Here is an 18,781-nt window from a genome sequence, read left to right as displayed (position 1 = left end):
ATTCCACTATGCCAAACAAATACAGCTTCCGCTGTATTCACGCAATCCAAATCTAAAAGATATTTTCTAAGAAGTTCTATTGAGGGTATATAAGATCATATACTATACTGTTTACAGAACATTTATTGAATTGTATTAAAAACTGATACTGAAACCCAATGCCCATAATCCTAGCTACTCAGAGGCTGAGATCTGAGGATCTCTTTTCTAAGCAAGCACAGACAGACAAACCTACAAGATTCTTATTATTTGGAATTAACCAGCAAAAAGTCAGAAGTGGAGCTGAAGCTAACGTACTAGAAGACCAAGAGTAAGCAAAAAACTAAGAGACATATGAAACCTGGATTTAAGCTCAACTACTGGCATAAAAACGAAACAAAACTTCTGATGCTCAAAATTGTATGGTGTCAACTTAATAGTTCTTTCTCAAAAGAAAACAGAAAAATAATAGGAATATTCAAAAATAAAAATTTAAGGTTTTAAAATTTTTAAAAACCTAACAATGTAAGCCATTTTGCCATTTGAAAACTCATGTTAGCCATGCGCCAATGGCTCACACCTGTAATCCTAGCTACTCAGGAGGCTGAGATCTGAGGATCATGGTTCAAAGCCGGCTCAGGCAGGAAAGTTTGTGACACTTTTTTTTTTTTTTTTTTGGGTCCGGTCATGGGGCCTGAACTCTGGGCCTGGGCGCTGTCCCTCAGCTCTTCAGCTCAAGGCTAGCACTCTACCACTTGAGCCACAGCACCACTTACGGCTTTTTTCTTATGTGGTGCTGAGGAATTGAACCCAGGGCCTCGAGCATGCAAGACAAGCGCTCTACCACTGAGCCACCTTCCCAGCCCCAGTTTGTGACACTTTTATCTCCAATTAACCACCAGAATACTGGAAGTGGTGCTGTGAGTGACTCAAGTGGTAGAGTGCTAGCCTTAAGCTGAAGAGTTCAAGAGCTCAGGAACAGCACCTACGCCCACAGATCAAGCCCTACAACTAATTAAAAAAACAAATCATGTTAATAAATTATTCTATACCCCTCAATATTCAAGAGTTCAATATTGCCTTAACTGAGATTTCATTCAAAAACTCTTTCAGGCCCACAGACTGGGAGAAGATCTTCACTAGCTATACAACAGACAAGGACCTAACATCTAAAAAAAATAGTTAGAACTCAAAAAATTAAGTCACCCAAAAACAAATCCTCAAAAAAAACAACCGCCCGATTAATAAGTGAGCTAAAGACTTAAAGAGAGACTTCTCTGAAGAGGAAATCAGAATGGCCAATAGACACATGAAGAAATGCTCAGCTTCTCTGGCCATAAAAGAAATGCAAATCAAAACAACACTCAGATTCCAACTCACCCCAGTTAGAATGGCTATAATAAAAAAATCTACTAATGAAAGAAGCTGGAGGGGATGTAGCCAAAAGGGAATCATACTGCACAGTTGGTGGGAGTGTAAACTTGTCCAACCACTCTGGAAATCATTATGGATGTTCCTCAAAAGACTCTACATAGAGTTCCCCCATGACCCAGCAATCCCACTTCTGGGCATTTACCCAAACAATCACAAATAAGGCCATACTAAAGCTACCAGCACAACAATGTTTACTGCAGCATTACTCACCATAGCTAAAATATGGAACCAACGCAGAAGCCCCTCAGTAGATGGGTGGATCAAGAAAATGTGGTACATATATACAATGGAATTCTATGCTTCCATTGAAAGAACACCACCACCCCATTTGTCAGTAAATAGAAAGACTTGGAAAAAAAATCATATTAAGTAAAGTTACCCAGTCCCAAAGAAATTTAGGTCCCAGTTTCCCTTATTTGCAATAATTACATATAATCTTATCTGATAAGCTCAAAAAATATGAACAAATAACCATATAAGAGGATGCTAAGTGAAATGAACCCCAAGATATAGACACAAGAGGTCTACTTATATTATTATTGCTTTAAGTATACCATGTGATGTTATTATTATTTCTTGTTGTTTCTTTGTATGTCTTTCCCTATGGCATATCCCCTGGTGTCATTATACTCGATTTTGGTACACAGCATCTGGTATATACATATGTCTAATTTTGGGAGAGGAAGGGTAAAAACAGAACGCTGAAACAAGGACACAGGAAGATCCATTGCAACAAACGTACCCACAGGACAGTATATCAGAAACAAACTTTACAACTTCAGGCAGCAGGGGAGGAAGGATAGGAGATGGGGGAGCGAAAAGATAGTGGGACAACAACAAAGAAGGGAAGGGGTAACAATGATTGACAAGTAATGTACTCATTACTTGCCTTACTCATGTAACTATAAACCCTCTGTACAACATCTTAACAATAATATAATAAGATAGAATAAAAAATAAAATTATACACTTCAAAAAAGAAAAAACCCAGAGGCAAAAGTACCAAAGAATATGTATCTCTGACTGGGAAGGTGGATCAGTGGTAGAGTGCTTGCCTTGCCTTCATGAGGACCTGAGTTTGATCCCTCAGCACCACATAAGCAGAAAAAGCTAGAAATGGTGCTGGGGCTCAAGTGGTAGAGCATTAGCCTTGAGCTGAAAAGCTTAGGGATAGTGCCAAGGTCCAGAGTTCAGGCCCCATGACTCCATTCCCCTCCCCCCAAAAAAGAATATTTATCTCCAAATTCTAGAAATATTTACAAAACATATGAGCAGTATGAGTGAGTTAGTAAGTTAATCAGAAGAAAATGTGAATGGCTTAATAAGAAGATGATCATAAATAGCCATTATTTCACTGATAAAATTCTATTTCAGGAAGTGGCACTGTAGCTCAAGTGGTAGAACACTAGCCTGGTGCTGAAGAGCTGAGGGACAGTGCCCAGGCCCAGAGAAGAACCCCCATGACCAACCAAAAAAAAAAAGCTATTTCCAAAATAGACCACATTTTAGGTCAAAAAGCAAATTTGTGCAAATTCAGAAACACTGAAATTGTAACCTGTATTCTCTTAGATTATAAGGGCATAAAATTAGAACTCAACACCAAAAGCTACCAAAGAAAGTCCTGTTACACATGGACGATGAATAACACACTGTTGAATCACTCGTGGGTCATGGAAGAGATTAGAAGGAAATTCAAATATTCATGATATTCAACAAAAATGAATACACAAATTACCAGATCCTCTGGGACACAGCAAAGGCAGTACTCAAAGGCAAGTTTATAGCTCTGAGTTCCTACATCAAATTGGAGAAATCTGAAACCAACAATTTAATGAGACATCTGAACCTCTTTAAAAAACAGCAGCAAGCTAAACCCCCAGTCCAGGAGACAGAAAGAAATAATTAAAATTAAATCAGAATTAAACCTATTAGAATCCAAAAAAACATAGAAAGAATCAACAAAACAAAGAGTTGGTTCTTCCAAAAAATTAACAAAATTTACACACCCTTAGCAAATCTTATCAGAAAAAGAAGAGAACACACCCAGATGAACAAACTCAGAGATGAGAATGGAAATATCACCACAGAAACAACCAAGATTCAGAACATTATAAGGGAATACTTCTTAAACCTTTATGCTAATAAGTTTGAGAACTTAGAAGAAATGGATGATTTCCTAGCAAATATCGACAGGCCAAAACTAAACCAAGACGAGTTAAACCAACTTAGCAGACCCATATCAAGCACTGAAATAGAAATTTCAAGTCAGCACTGGTAGCTCACACCTGTAATCCTAGCTACTCAGGAGGCTGAGATCTGAAGATCATGTTTCAAAACCAGCCCCAGCAGGAAAGTGATACTCCTATCTCCAACAAACCACCAGAAAACCAGAAGTGGCGCTGTGGCTCAGCTCGCCTTGAACTGAAAAACTGAGGGATAGCGGCAAGTCCCAGAGTTCAAGCCCCACAACCGACAGAAAAAAAAACAAACAGAAATAGAAACATCAATAAGGGACCTCCTCTCTAAGAAAAGCCCAGGACCAGATGGATTTACAGCAGAATTCTACAAGGTCTTCAAAGCAGAACTCACACCAACACTCCTCCAACTCTTCAATGAAAATGAAAGAGAAAGTTTACTACCAAACTCTTTCTATGAAGTCATTATAGCCCACACCACAAAAACAGGAAAAGACTTATCAAAGAAAGAAAACTATAGACCATTTCTTTGATGAACATTGATGCAAAACTTCTCAACAAAATTTTGGCCAATCAACTTCAACAATTCATCCAAAAAAATTATACACTACGATCAAACAGGATTCAATATATGCTGGTTCAATATATGCAAACCAATTAATATAATTCATCACATCATCAAGAGCAAGGATAAGAACCACATGGTTATCTCAATAGATGCAGAAAAAGCATTTGACAAGATCCAACACCCCTTTATGATGAAAGCTCTGGAAAAATCAGGAATCCATGGAACATTCCTCAATACAATAAAGGCTGTATATGACAAACTTATAGCCAGCGTTATACTTAACAGTGAAAAACTAAAGCCATTTCCTTAAACTCAGAATGAGACAAGGATGTCCACTCTCTCCACTTCTCTTCAATTTGGTATTAGAATGCCTAGCTATAGCAATAAGATGCAAACATAAAAGGGATCCAAATAGGAAAAGATGAAGTAAAACTCTGCCTCTTTGCAGATGACATAATCTTATATTTAAAGATTCCAGACTCCACTCCCAAAGTCCTCGAGATGATTCAAAACTTTGGCAAAATAGCAGGGTATAAAATTAACCCTCAAAAATCAATGGCTTTTCTGTATGCCAACAATAAGAAGAGCAGGGTTGAAATCAGGAAAGCAACTCCATTCATAATAGCCCCACAAAAAAATGAAATACCTAGGGATTAACATAACCAGAGAAGTGAAGGGCCTCTATGATGAAAACTTTAAAAATCTGAAAAAGGAAATCAAAACAGAACTCAGAAAGTGGAAAAACCTCCCATGCTCCTAGATTGGAAGGATCAACATCGTGAAAATGGCAATACTTCCCAAGGCTATCTACAAATTCAATGCCATACCTATCAATATTCCAACCTCATTCTTCAAGGAAATAGAAGAGGCAATCCAAAAATTTATGTGAAACAATAAAAGACCCCGAATAGCAAACATGATCCTTAACAGAAAGAAAAATGCTGGAAGAATATCAATACCAAATTTGAAACTCTACTACAAAGCCATAGTAATCAAAACAGCTTGGTATTGGCACAAGAACAGACATCAGGACTAATGGAATAGAATTGAAAACCCAGAAATAAACCCACAGACCTATAGCCATCAATCTTCGATAAGGGAGCTAAAAAAATAGAATGGAAGAAAGACAGCCTTTTCAGTAAATGGTCCTGGCAAAATTGGTTAATCACCTGTAGAAAACTAAAGCTAGATCCTTATCTATTATGCTGCACCAGAATCAACTCTAAATGGATCAAAGACCTCGGAGTCAAAGCAGACACCCTGAAAACATTACAGGACAAAATAGGAGAACTCCTAGGTCTCCTTGGCACAGGTCCAAATTTTCTTAATAGAAACTCAAAAACACAATAAATCAAAGAAAGATTGGACAAATGGGATTGCATGAAATTACAGAGCTTCTGCATGGCAAAGGACACAGCTAACAAGATCAATAGAAAGCCCACAGATTGGGAGAAGATCTTCACTAGCCATATAATGGACAAGGGTCTCATATCTAAAATATATCTGGAACTTCAAAAATTAAATCCCCCAACAACAAATCCTCAAAGAAACAACTACCCAATAAATAAGTGGGCTAAAGACTTAAAGAGAAACTTCTCTGAAAAGGAAAGAAGAATGGCCAATAGACACATGAAGAAATGCTCCACCTCCCTAGCCGTAAAAGAAATGCAAATCAAATAACACTGAGATGCCACCTCACCCCAGTTAGAATAGCTATAATCAAGAACTCTAATAACAACAGATGCTGGAGGAGATGTGGCCAGAAGGGATCCCTACTGCATTGTTGGTGGGAGAGTAAACTTGTACAACCACTTTGGAAAGCAGTATGGAGGTTCCTCAAAAGACTCCACATAGAGCTCCCCTTATCACTAAGCAATCCCACTTTTGGGCATTTACCCAGATGATCACAAACAAGACCATACTAAAGCTACCAGCACAACTATGTTCACTGCAGCATTATTTACCATAGCTAAGATATGGAATCAACCCAGATGCCCCTCAGTAGATGAATGAATCAAGAAAATGTAGTATATATACACAATGGAATTCTATGCCTCTATCAGAAAGAATGACAACAACCCATCTTTTAGGAAATGGAAAGGCTTGGAAAAAATTATATTAAGTGAAGTAAGCCAGGCCCAAAGAAACATAGGTCTCATGGTTTCCCTTATTTGTAATAACTAGTATATGTCTGAAACAAATAGAAAAACTCAAAAGCTATATACTTATGGCCAGATAAGATGAAATTAAGCAAATGAACTCCAAGATAGGGACACAAGTGGTTTTTTTCTCCCTTGCTATTGTTTCTAATGTATTTATAAGGTACCATGTGATTTTTTTGTTGCTTTGTATGTCCCTCCCCCACAGTGTAACCCCTGTTTTCACTGTTTTTGATGTTGGTATAATTTGGGGAGCAGAAGGGAAAAACAAATTGTTTAAATAGGGATACAGATTGACCCATTGCAACAATGAGATGTACAATTTAGGCAGTGGCGGGGGTAGCTGAGGAGGTGGGAGGGAAGGGATGGTAGGGAAGAAACAAAGGAGAAGGCAACAATGCTGGATAAGAAATGTACTCATTATCTTGCTCATGTAACTGTAACCCCTCTGTACAATATTTTCACAATAAAAAAATTTAATTAAAAATTAAAAAATGCTATTTCACTGGAGGATGCTGTAATATCATATTCATTTCCTCTACAGTATTTTTTAATACCAGAAATTATCTCACATGAACACTCAACTACCATGGCATTTTACACCTGGTACATTATAATCCTCTCCTGCTTCTTCCTAACCTGTTTTTTCCCTAAGGTCGTGGATACACCTTTCTCCAGAGCAATTACATTTAAGCTTTTTTTTAAATCACCAAAGGTGAAAATTGAAAAGGATCCTATTTTTTTACCCACTATTTGTATAATGAGGACACTTTGAATAAAGCCAGAGTATAAAGTTAATTATTTACCAAAAAAGAAGTTACATCTGTTCATTTCAGTAGCATTTTAAAATGGCATTAAGCTTAGCAAGGTGTCTCAAATCTTAATCTCAGTACTAAAGAGGTTAGCAGCAAGACCTTGATTTTTTTAAAAAAGTATGAAAATAAATTGTGGCACATAATCCTAGCTACTCAGTAAGCTAAAATTTTGTGAACTGTAGTTTGAAGCCCAGCCTTCCAGAAAAGTCTGAGACCTCATTTCAAAACAACAATCAGCAAAAATCCAGTTTGAACATGTGGTTCAAGTGGTAGAATACCTGTCAGGCAAACAAGCTAAGCAAGCATAAGCCCCTGAGTTCAAAGCCAAATATGGATGAGGAAGGAGAGGATAAAACTTAGATGATCTAAAATTAAATGTGAATTTCAGAAACTGCAGTAGATTAATCCAAAAAATAAAGTTATCACCCAAAGAAAGACACTTATAGAACTATATAACCCTAAGAAAATTACTGTAATTACAATTTTAAGGATGAATAGAAAAAAGTAAAAGCATAATTCTGACACTACCTTGTAATAAAAGTATAATCTTAGGGCTGGAAAGGTGGTTCAGTGGTAGAGTGCTTGCCTTGCATGAATAAAGCTCTGGGTTTGATTCCTCAGCGCAACATAACCAGAAAAAGTCGGAAGGGGCACTATGGCTCCAGTGGTATCATGCTAACCTTGAGCTGAAGGGACAGTGCCCAGGCCCAGAGTTCAGGCCCCACAACTGATAAAAAAAAAAAAAAAGTATAATCTTTCAGAAAATAAATAATAGTAACTGAAATCTTGGAACATGGGAAAAACAAGAGATTGTTATAAAGCTACAATTTCTCAGTCTTACACAAAATGACAGGATCATTGGATCCATGCCTTTTTTTTTTGGTTGGTCGTGGGGTTTGAACTCTGGGCTTGGGCGCTAACCCTGTGTTCCAACTCAAGGAGAGTGCTCTACCGCTTGAGCCACAGCACCACTTCCGGTTTCCTAGTGGTTAATTGGAAATAGAGTCTCACGGACTTTTCTGCCTGGGCTGGCTTTGAACTGTGATCCTCAAATCTCAGCCTCCTCAGTAGTTAGGATTACAGGCATGAGCCACTGGCGCCCGGTGGATCCATGGTTTTGAATGCATTCTAAATTTAGAAATAGGTCATGCCTTCCTGAACTCAGGCACAGGAATTAGGGTAATAATAACATATACCCCTGAAGCATAAGGACATATACAAAAACTGTATGTTAAAATGCCCTTGAATTCTTGGAAATTAAAACAAGCAAAGTCTAAACAACCTGTCACACAACTGTCAAAGATCTAGAGGGAGATATTTCAGAGTAAACTGATATTATAGTTTTGTTTTCAAGTAAATTTGGAATCCAAACATAGTATTACAATCAGCAGGTCCACAGTAATATCTTAAGATTTAAATAATTAAGCTCACGTCTGTAATCCTAGCTACTCAGATGGCTGAGATCTGAGGATTGTGATTTAAAGCTAGCCTGGGCAGAGTCCCCATGAGACTCATCTCCAATTAACTACTCAAAAACTGGAAGTGGCACTGTGGCTCAAATGGTAGAGCACTAGCCTTGAGCAAGGAGGTCAGGGACACAGCCCAAGCCAAGGTCAAGCCCCACAACCAAAAACAACAAAAAAAATTAAATAATTAGTATTTTTAATCTAGATTTTAGTAAGCAGTTAAATATTTAAACTGTCAATTTAGTTTAAGGAGATTATCAGAAAGCAGCTAATTTTCTACCAAAACAGATTACTAAACTCTTATTTTAGAAGATGAGTATAACTTTTAGCTGAAAAAAATGTTAAATGAACTTATTCCTTGAAACCTAAATTTTCAGCATTTGAATTTCTCATTCTTCAGTCCTGTTAGGTTCATCAAGCACCACTGCATTATAGTCCCTGACATCACCCAGAGCTGTATAGCTGGAATGAGGCTTTTCTAACCCACACTATTTCATAAGATTGAATGGGGAAAAAGAAAACCTACTCACAGTATTTAAAAACAGAATTTCAGCAAAGTTAAACTGGTAGCAACAAAAATGATTATATAGTCAGAGATCTTAGTTTACCTTGTGAAACAGTAATAAAAATGGAAAGAGGATAAGAAGAATGCTTGTACTTCTGAGCATAGACTATGTGCCAGGAATTTGGCTTGGTGATTTACCCATGTTACTATAATTAATCTCCATAATACCTCAGTGAGGTAGATGCTCATATCCATATATAGATAGCTATATTATGATGTAGATGAGGTAGAAAATGATAAACACAATTTGGAAACCTAAGATAGCCAAGACACAATGAAATCCAAAAATCCATTTGAACAGCTTTCCAACATATTAAAAACAGTAAATACATTATATTAAGGTATTTTCTTGCTACTTAGATGGCAATGGAAATAATATTAAGTGTCCCACAAATAACTTGTAAGAACACTTTCAAGATTATTCCTGCTGCCTAAGAAATGACCAAAAATATTATCCTCCACAGGATAAACCGCTTGATTTGTTCACATTTTTATTCAGAGATAAGATTGTAACTAAGAATCCACTGAAGCTTAGGAAGTAACCGTGATGTCCTTAAAAAATGACAGTGATATCATTTTATCAATATTCACTGAAATGTATGCCCACAGAAAACATGCTATAGATCAGTATTATGACAAATAAAAATTCTTTGCTTAAAATGTTATTTGCTTATCCAAATAAAATATCAGGTACATTTCAAACTTTTATGAGTTTTATTAGTAAAAGAAAACATTAGAATATAAGTTTCTCTTACCTAATAAAATAGTCATTTCGAATCAACAAAAGATGTTGAAGAATAGAAATAAAATACCCCTCCGCAGTAGTTTCCTTAACTGTGTTCCACACCATGTTGTAAACATCAGATACTTCAGTAAGATAATTAAGGAACCTATGGATTTAGCTGTCTATACCATACACCAATAATAATATGACACAGATTCTGTCCTGTAAGTCTTAACAAACTAGATATCCAGGCCAGAAGCTAGGAAAAAACTCTGTAAGTGGCAACTTCACCTGACAATTTCTGAGTTCTCTTTTATATTCACTAAACTAATCCAAAAGTATTTTAGAAGACAGGAATAGGGAGTAGATGGTTGTGAACACCATGGTGAATAATAAGAGTACCATCACCAAGATTGCTGGTGCAGATATCAATTATCGTAGAAAAATACTACTTGAAGACTGGAGTAAGTGGCTCTTAGGAAGTATAGACATTTGCAAATGCAGTGTTAATAAAAGGACTACATGTGTATATACCCAAAGTACAGGGAAATGACAGCAACCAAATTGAGCTATACAATTTCCTGTGTTGCAAAGTATTGAGTGGTAGACAAAGTGTCAAATGTAAGAAAAACTGTATAAGTACATATAACCTGATTCTTCTAGGGATATAGCTCAGAAGTGGAATAACTGCTTTGCATACATTATTTTTGCATATACATTAAAGTAATTAGATAACATTTTAATTCATAAAGTTTTCATTTTATAACATTTATAGAGAAGTAGGTTTCATATTTTGTGGAACACGAATGATTGTTTTGGATTTGGCATTAACTCTGCATATCTTGTGACTAGGCCTCAGAACAAAAGGATATTCAAGTTCAGCTTTAATATCTTCAAGGCGATGAGAGAATTCAATCAAATCTTCTTCCTTATGCTCATCAAAGACTTTTAGTTGGATATCCAGGCCATCATTCTTAATAAGCTTTAAACTCTAGAGATGTTAAGTAGAAATTATGATGAAAGATTTTGTTTCTAATTATGCAAAAAAAGAGTACCATAAACAATAAACCAACCATTCAACTTGATTTACTGAATTCAAACATTTAAAGTGTTAAATAATACTGAAATCTTATGATCTATATTTCAAAACTAGGTTTTTATACTCTAGTCTTTTCCTACAGATAAATTATTCTTGAGGGTAATTTATCTAAATTTCCCCTAGTCAAGTACTCTACTAATTTAAATATTAATAAGGAGGCTGTAGGGCACTTACTGGCAATATCTCTTTCAATCCACATCGCATAAATTCATTTCTGATGTGAAGCCTGAAGTCCAAATCATCAGGAGATGTAACAAGGGCATTTATGAGCTGCATACAAGCTACCTACAACAGATTACATAGTAAGGCTTAGACTTTGCTCTCAACATTAAAGAAAAAAAGAAAAAAAAACAAAAAAGAAATCAAGGTTTTGTTACAGGTATTATCAAATATCTTCTACACAGAAAAACCTATTGCCATAATAAATTGTAAGGAAATATTTAGTCAATTATAAATGATAGAGGAAATACAGTTTCAATGAAATTTTTTGTCACTTATTTGGGGCAGATCTGATGCAAAGAAGCCAAGACATTAAACATTGTTAGGCCTCCATTAAAAATGCAAGTAAAAATTAATGCCTGGCCTAGTGATACCATTCAACACATATACAATAGAAACTGAACATACCCTAGGTGAATACTATAAATATCTGATCAGATTGATAATGACTAAAATAGGACAATAAAAATTATATCCCCCTCATCAAAAGAGACTGAAATTTCAAATGACCTCAAAGTCAACAACATCCTGAATCTAATTAATAGGACTACTGTCATCAAAGACCATTTAATGAACACTGTGTAATTGAGCTACGGACGTTCATTTTCCAGGCAACAGTACTCTTACTTAGGTAAAAATTGAGAATTAATGTATGCTATGTCTCTTAACACAAAATATATTACAAATAGCTTACTAAAAACTTTAATATATAGCTTATTTTTCAAAAAAAATTACAAAACATTTTGGTTGAATTTTACACTCCAATCCTACAACTTCTTGAACTTTTTTTATCCCTGGTTGAAAACATACCTTTCATGATTCAAAATCCATTAAAAAAATAGCAAAACAGATTCTCTCTCGAGAAGCAAAGAATTCTCTGTTGTTGATAATGTTATTTTTCTGTCTACATTCTACCCAAAGTGTAGCGAGAACTATTGGACTACTGATCAATATGTTTAACCTCATGCTGTTCATAAAATTGTCTTCTTTTCCATCCCTTAAGGCAGGGTTTATATGAATTTAAAATGCCTTTTTTGGATTAAGACACCAACGGGGGTCTTAGTTCCTGCTGGTTGAAATATATAGTAATTGTTATATTTGATATCTAAACACTAAAATCTGACCAGCATGCCTCTACTGTCAAAACTTAAGATTGTTTAAGGTAGGAGTTGGAAGTGTGCCAGAAGACATAAGAGAAAAAATGTATCATACTTTAAAAAAGAAAAAGAAAATGTCAGTACCTTTCGAGTACATACTCACTCAACTGTAACCATTTCATGTCAAAAAGTCAAGTTTAAAATGTATTCCTTCTACTTTCTTACTTGGTACCCACAAACAGTATTTACTTTCTTCAGTAAAACCATTTCATTTTCAAAGGCCTTGAAGTGTTTCATATATACATTTATAGGCATATTATTTCCCTATATTCTGAAAAATTAAATCAATCTATTCTGACAAACTAACTCGGATTCTAAAAAAAAACTAAAATTTTTGTTACTCATAGAAAATAACAAAATTAAGCAATAAAAACTTAGTAAAAAATACCACTTAAATGAAGAGCAGCTGATATAGACAATAGTAGCATGAAAATGAAAGATAAAGTATGAGCCAAATTATTTCCACGAAATATTTAAAGATGCAAAGAAAATTAGGAATATAAACAATATAACCAAGTTAAATCAATAAAGTCATTTTCCAAGCCTAATGATAATCTGTAATTATTATGGTCAATAACCATACAAATTATCTGAATATTACATGCAAATACCAAAACATACTGATTTTTTTATTTTTTTCTTCAAATCTTTTATTATTATCAAGGTGATGTACAGAGGCGTTACACTTACATAAGTAAGGTAATACGTATATTTCTTGTCAAACTTCTTACCCCTTCCCTCATTTTTCTCCTACGTCCCCTACTCCCAATTTCTATAACCAAAGTAAAGAGCAAAGAGTTCCTTCAAAACCTAGAAACCTTTGTTACCACTTATGCTAAGAGATAAAGAACTGTTAAAACAACTAATTGTACTTAGTACCCACTATTGCTATGTTCCTAAGTCTATACCCTATCAATTCTTAGAAACAGAAAAAGAATCTAAAACTATAAAAAGAAACATGACATGTTTTCTGCTCAAATAAAAGTAAACAGATAAAATGACAACAAACTATCTCTCAGAAGGTTTATATTGCATATAGAAGGAACTGTAGGTACTAAATGGAAACAGACACTAGCTAATAAAACCTCTAAGATTAAAAGGGAAGAATGATGGACTCTAATAGATAAGAAAACAAATGTATATGTGTCTGTGTGTATACATATAGCTGTGTGTATGTGTGTGTTCCAATTCTGAGCCTCGAACTCAGGGCCTATACTTTTCCCTGAGCTTTTTTGATGAAGGGTAGTGCTCTACCACTTGAGCCACAGCTCCACTTCAGCTTTTTAGTGGTTATTTGGAGATGAGCTTTTCATGGACTTTCCTGCCCTGTCTGGCTTAAAATCACAATCTTTAGAACCTTAATATCTAGGATTACAGGTTTGACCACCGGAGCCCTGAGCAAATGAGTTAACATGCTCAAAGATATGATCCCTTCAAGTTAGTTGTAAGCAATTCAAATTTGACAATTAGAAAGCAGGTGAGGGTGACAGGAAACAGAGGCCACAAGAAGGTATAAAAACTTGGTGGCACTAAGAACTTTTAAGAACTTAATAGGGCACTTAAAGGGAAGATTTCAATTTGCTGAGAATTTGGGTAAATAAATTACAAGTAAAAAACCAATCAGGAGAAAAGAAGGTAATTGTAGTACTCTGGGGAAACGGAAAGAGAGCAAAACATGAAGAGACTGATTAAATGCACCACTGCATGCAAGTAAGATATGGACCAATAAACAGCTACCCCATATGACCAAACAGAAACACCGATGACTTAACAAAAATCATTTGGTCAGAAAGATAGAGCAATTTTTTTTTTTTTTTTAGCTTTTTTAATTTTTTTATTTTTTTTGGGTCCAGTCGTGGGGCGTGAACTCTGGGCCTGGATACTGTCCCTCAGCTCTTCAGCTCAAGGCTAGCGGATAGAGCAATTTTTTAAGCAGCCAAGGACTTGTCTTCTTAAAGGTACCACATATAACCAGTAAACTAAAGTATAAAATGCAATTGCCTCTAAAATGGTCCCCTCCTTGGTTCACATGCATCTTTATATATAAACTGTCCATGATTTTCACATTAAATAAGTATATTTAAAGACACATCTCTAGACTCTCTTCCCAATCATTAAAAAAATTCTAACACTGTACTTATATTGTACTATGTGATTTTGTTGTTTCTTTTATATGTTCTTTCCCCATGGTATAACCCCTGTTTTCACTGTATTTGATTCTGGTGTCCTGCATCTTGTATATACCCTTTGCTAATTTGGGAAGGGGAAGGGAAAAAACAAAATGCTTAAATAGGGATATAAGTTAACCCATTGTTACAATGAGATGTACAAGACACTATATTGAAAATGAACTTTACAACTTCTGTGGGGGAGGGAGGGAGGAGTTGAGAAGGTAGGGAGGGAAGGGATGGTAGGGGAAACAACGGAGGAGATAACAATGCTAGATAGGAAATGTACTTATTACCTTACTCATGTAACTGTAACCCCTCTGTATACTATTTTTACAATTAAAAAAATATTTTAAAAAAAGTTCTAACATACAAACAGTATCTTGAACAATATAACTTCTCCCTGGAGGGGTGAAAGGGTCTGGATCCATTTCAGGATTTAGTATAGTTGAAGATTACTCCAAGACACCAATAGTATAATAACTGAGACCAACTACCCAATTACAAAAAGCAAGGCAAATGTCTGCCACAGGATGGTCTAGAAGGTAAAAACTTAACAGAAGATACTATAATAAATAATACAAACGGAAATGTCAAAGATATTCAATGTGTGTGTAAACTGAGCCAGTCAAAGTAATTGTAAAAGCAAATAAAATGTTCAAAGGAAATAGAAAAAAGTGGACAGGCCAGAGCATTGTACCACTGTCAGAATCACTAAATCCACAGAGTAGCTTCTTGACCTTGAAAATGAATAAATTTTTTTCCATATATGAATATATGTCACCTAAATTCCCTCCAGTACACAACTTACTGCTGTCTATTACTCAGCTCAGCACAAATATGAGAAAAAAATAAACACCTGATGTACTTTTCACCTTTAGTTTCTATTTTCAAATAGACAAGCTTAAGGTACACTAACACATTCAATGCCTGAGTTCATCAACAAGGCCTATCTTATGTTTACAGAGGCTACCAGAGCAGATGCTTCCTACATGACTATGCTGAGCAAATATTTTCAAACTTATTTTCTAACCAAAAAGGTTAGAAAATAATCTAAGAAGCACAAAATCATGTGACCTTAGAAAGTGCATGTCTGGGTTAACTTATTCCTCTTGGATGTGAGTAGATGCTCATATAAGTAAAATAAGGACTATACTATACTATAAAAACAGCAGCTTCAGGAGCTGATTCCAATTTGGCAACAAATACCAATAAAATACTTAAATACAAATTCTATCAAAATCTGCAAATAGTTATTATCTGGGGCTGGAAGATACAGTTTAGACTGCTATTCATCTTCCCTACCCCACAGCAGAAATCATCTGTCTCTCTGCACAATCAAAAGCTCACATTTATCAACTTAAGATGACTAAATGATACTTATAGAAAAATATTTTTGCCTGTAGTAGTACAAATAAACTCTAAAGATTTTAAAATTCTATATACATGTATTAATTCAGAATAAAAACTCTAAACAGACTACATAATGTAGTCTAACACAGAAACAGAAAAGTATACCAGCAGATGTAGAGTTGTGTAATTTTATTTATACTCCCAATTGAATGCTCTATAAATGATAGATTCAGTAAAAGAACAAATCAGAGCTTGAAATTTGCATATGCCCCACAGACAGACTCAGACAAATGAATTCAGTACTCAGGGAGCTATAATTTACATCAGCAGGAATAGTGGAGACCAACTTAGATTTTTAGAAATATTTATTCAAGACAGTCCCTAGACACCGTTAATTTCTTCTATATCTTCCCATAAACTTTGCCAAAACTGATAGCAATATAATCTTGACATTAAATGTTACATAGTTTTAAATATAAGCTTCTACAGGGCAGAATTGTAGTTCATTCATCTTTGTAGTTCTGATATCAGGCAGAGCCCAGTGCCAAGAAATCACTGGATAACTAATTATTGAATTGTAAGATTTTGTAGTGCCATTTAAAACATTAGTGAAGCAAATCAATGTAGTGGTCTATAATGGCATTTCCAAAACTATGTATTTAGGAGTCTTAGAAAACTCATAGTGAATTCTAGATAATGTTCACCACTAGCTTCTTAAAGATATGCTCTACATGAAAATGAGTTCACATTAGGATATTTTTTTACTGGGTTTTTTTTAGCATGATGGCATATTGCTTACTGATGCATTTCAATGGATCTTTGTTGATACCTGTTCGTAGGTTAGTCCTACAAAAGCTAACCTCAATTAACACAGTAGCCAAAACAAAGAAGAATTAAGATAAATTTATTTCTACATTTTTCTGGGATGTCTAAACAATGTCCTAAAAATAAAACCTTTACCAATACTCTACATTTTCATTGTCTCTTCATTAAATGTGAAAGCAATTTGTTTGAAATTAAAAATAACTTTAGTTGACAGTGACTTGGGATGGAGAGATAATTTTTTTTAAAAAACCAAGATATGACCAATCATTACAGGAAGAACCAAATAAAATTTAGGTGGCTTTGTAGCATATAAAGGGAAAAGAGTATAAATGAAAGAAAACATATAACCTTAGCTGAGCGGGATGCTGGTAGCTCATAACTATAATCATAGCTACTCAAAAGGCTGTGATCTCAGGATTGTGGTTCAAAGCCAGCCTGCACAAGAAAGTCAATGAGACTCTTATCTCTAATTAACTACCCAAGGGCTTAAAGTAGAGCTCAAGTGGTAGTGGACCAGTCTTAAATAAAAAACAGCTAAGGCTTGGCATCAGGACCTGGGTTCTATAAGGTCCTCTCCTGGATGGCGAGCAGACTCCACCCTCCTCGCAGCAAAGTCTCCGCCCAGTATCTGTATTACCTAGGCAACTGACACACCTGGAAGAGGTCACAACTGAATCCACTGAGGTCACATCTGGATTTGATGTGGCCACACCTTTCCCAGCCCTGCCCTAGATAAGGCCTAGCCCAGGCCTTATTTCCAGGCCTTTCCCAGCCGCTGAGTGCTAACATGGCCTGGTGCCAGCCGGACCTATGAAGAAACCTACCCCTTACCTGAATACCACGTGCGTGGTGTACTCCTTACTAGGCCACCTCTTTTAAAAAACCTAACAGGTTCAAGCCACATTACCACGATGCAGAGAAAGAGAAAGGAGAGGGAGAGAGAGAGAGAGAGAGAGAGAGAGAGAGAGAGAGAGAGAGAGAGAGAGAGAGAGAGAAAATTAGGGATGAGAGATGATAATCAGAGAGGTTCAGGCTCTCTGGCAGTTGGGCACCAAGTCCCCAAAAACAAGCATTATTTATCTGAGTAAACATAGGGAAGGTTACCAAGGATACATGCAAAACATAAAGCATCTATATTAATATTACAATCAGAGTTAAAACAGTTTGTGAGACACACTGGTTCCCTTATTCTTTTGAGACAAATGACTGCAGCCCAGGGAAAGTCCAGATATGATGTCCTCTTATCTAGTCCGAGGTTAAGCTGTGAAGGTCCAGCCTACAAGGTCCCCACCACAGCTACAAGCCTAAAGAAAGGGGGGGGGGGGGGAGACAGTCAAGGGAAGGGGTGATACCCCAGTTTCTTCACCCTCTCCAGAGCTGTCGGTTTAACTCTTCCATGGCCAACTATTACTGTTCCAAGTGCTGTTGAGACAGTGTCTCAACCTTTCAAACCTTTTCTAGTTTTTATAGCTCAGCTTCAGAGTTCCCTATACATGTTCCTCCCAAGAGAACCACTTGGACCTTCTGGACCATGAATCTTAAGCAGAGATAAAGACATCAACTTGCCTCTCTTTTAAAGAAAATACCATGTAGCCCTCAGGCAATTTTGGAGATCACTCCCAGCTCAGACTTCCCTTGGTAACAGGCAGTTATCCTTTCAGTGGGAGTCATGTAATCAAGCAACTTGTCCCTGGCTTCAGCAAAAGTCAGCAATGACACCCTAACAGCACCAGACAGCACCACCTCTTCACTGAGAAGGGCAAAGTCTATGCTATCTCCATCATTCTGTGTGTAAATGAACATCTCCAGTCAAGTGGAAAAATCAAAAGGCTCTAGCATGTATCTTAAGCTTGAACCTGACCATTCATTGGTTTGGGATATGAAAGCTGAAAAGTAGGGCTGAATTTCATCCTTCAGCATGGCCTTTTCCTGCTACTTATAATACTCATTACCAGTAGCCTTCATTAAATTCTGATTTTAACCATCTACAGCAATCAGACCAGGGTAACTGCTGCCCATGGTAACACAGGATCATGTTACCTGTGGGTACCTCAC

The 18,781-nt window shown here is 36.1% G+C and overlaps 1 protein-coding gene across 1 annotated transcript in view; it reads right to left on the bottom strand.

The window, feature by feature from the left end:
- Positions 1-18,781, bottom strand: part of Diaph3 (diaphanous related formin 3) — a 446,709-nt gene that overhangs the window by 287,835 nt on the left and 140,093 nt on the right. The window contains exons 10-12 of the mRNA XM_042685827.1: positions 11,179-11,289; positions 10,778-10,896; positions 9,937-10,053 (exon numbers count right to left, since the gene is read on the bottom strand). Coding sequence (XP_042541761.1) covers positions 9,937-10,053; positions 10,778-10,896; positions 11,179-11,289 — 347 coding nt within the window. The remainder of the gene's footprint in view (positions 1-9,936; positions 10,054-10,777; positions 10,897-11,178; positions 11,290-18,781) is intronic.

This window comes from Dipodomys spectabilis, unplaced genomic scaffold (genome assembly GCF_019054845.1).
Source record: "Dipodomys spectabilis isolate Male_0828 unplaced genomic scaffold, ASM1905484v1 ptg000095l, whole genome shotgun sequence".
Classification (NCBI taxonomy): domain Eukaryota; kingdom Metazoa; phylum Chordata; class Mammalia; order Rodentia; family Heteromyidae; genus Dipodomys; species Dipodomys spectabilis.
The sequence above is the reverse complement of the archived record's forward strand: the minus strand, read 5'-3'. Positions and strand labels throughout refer to the sequence as shown.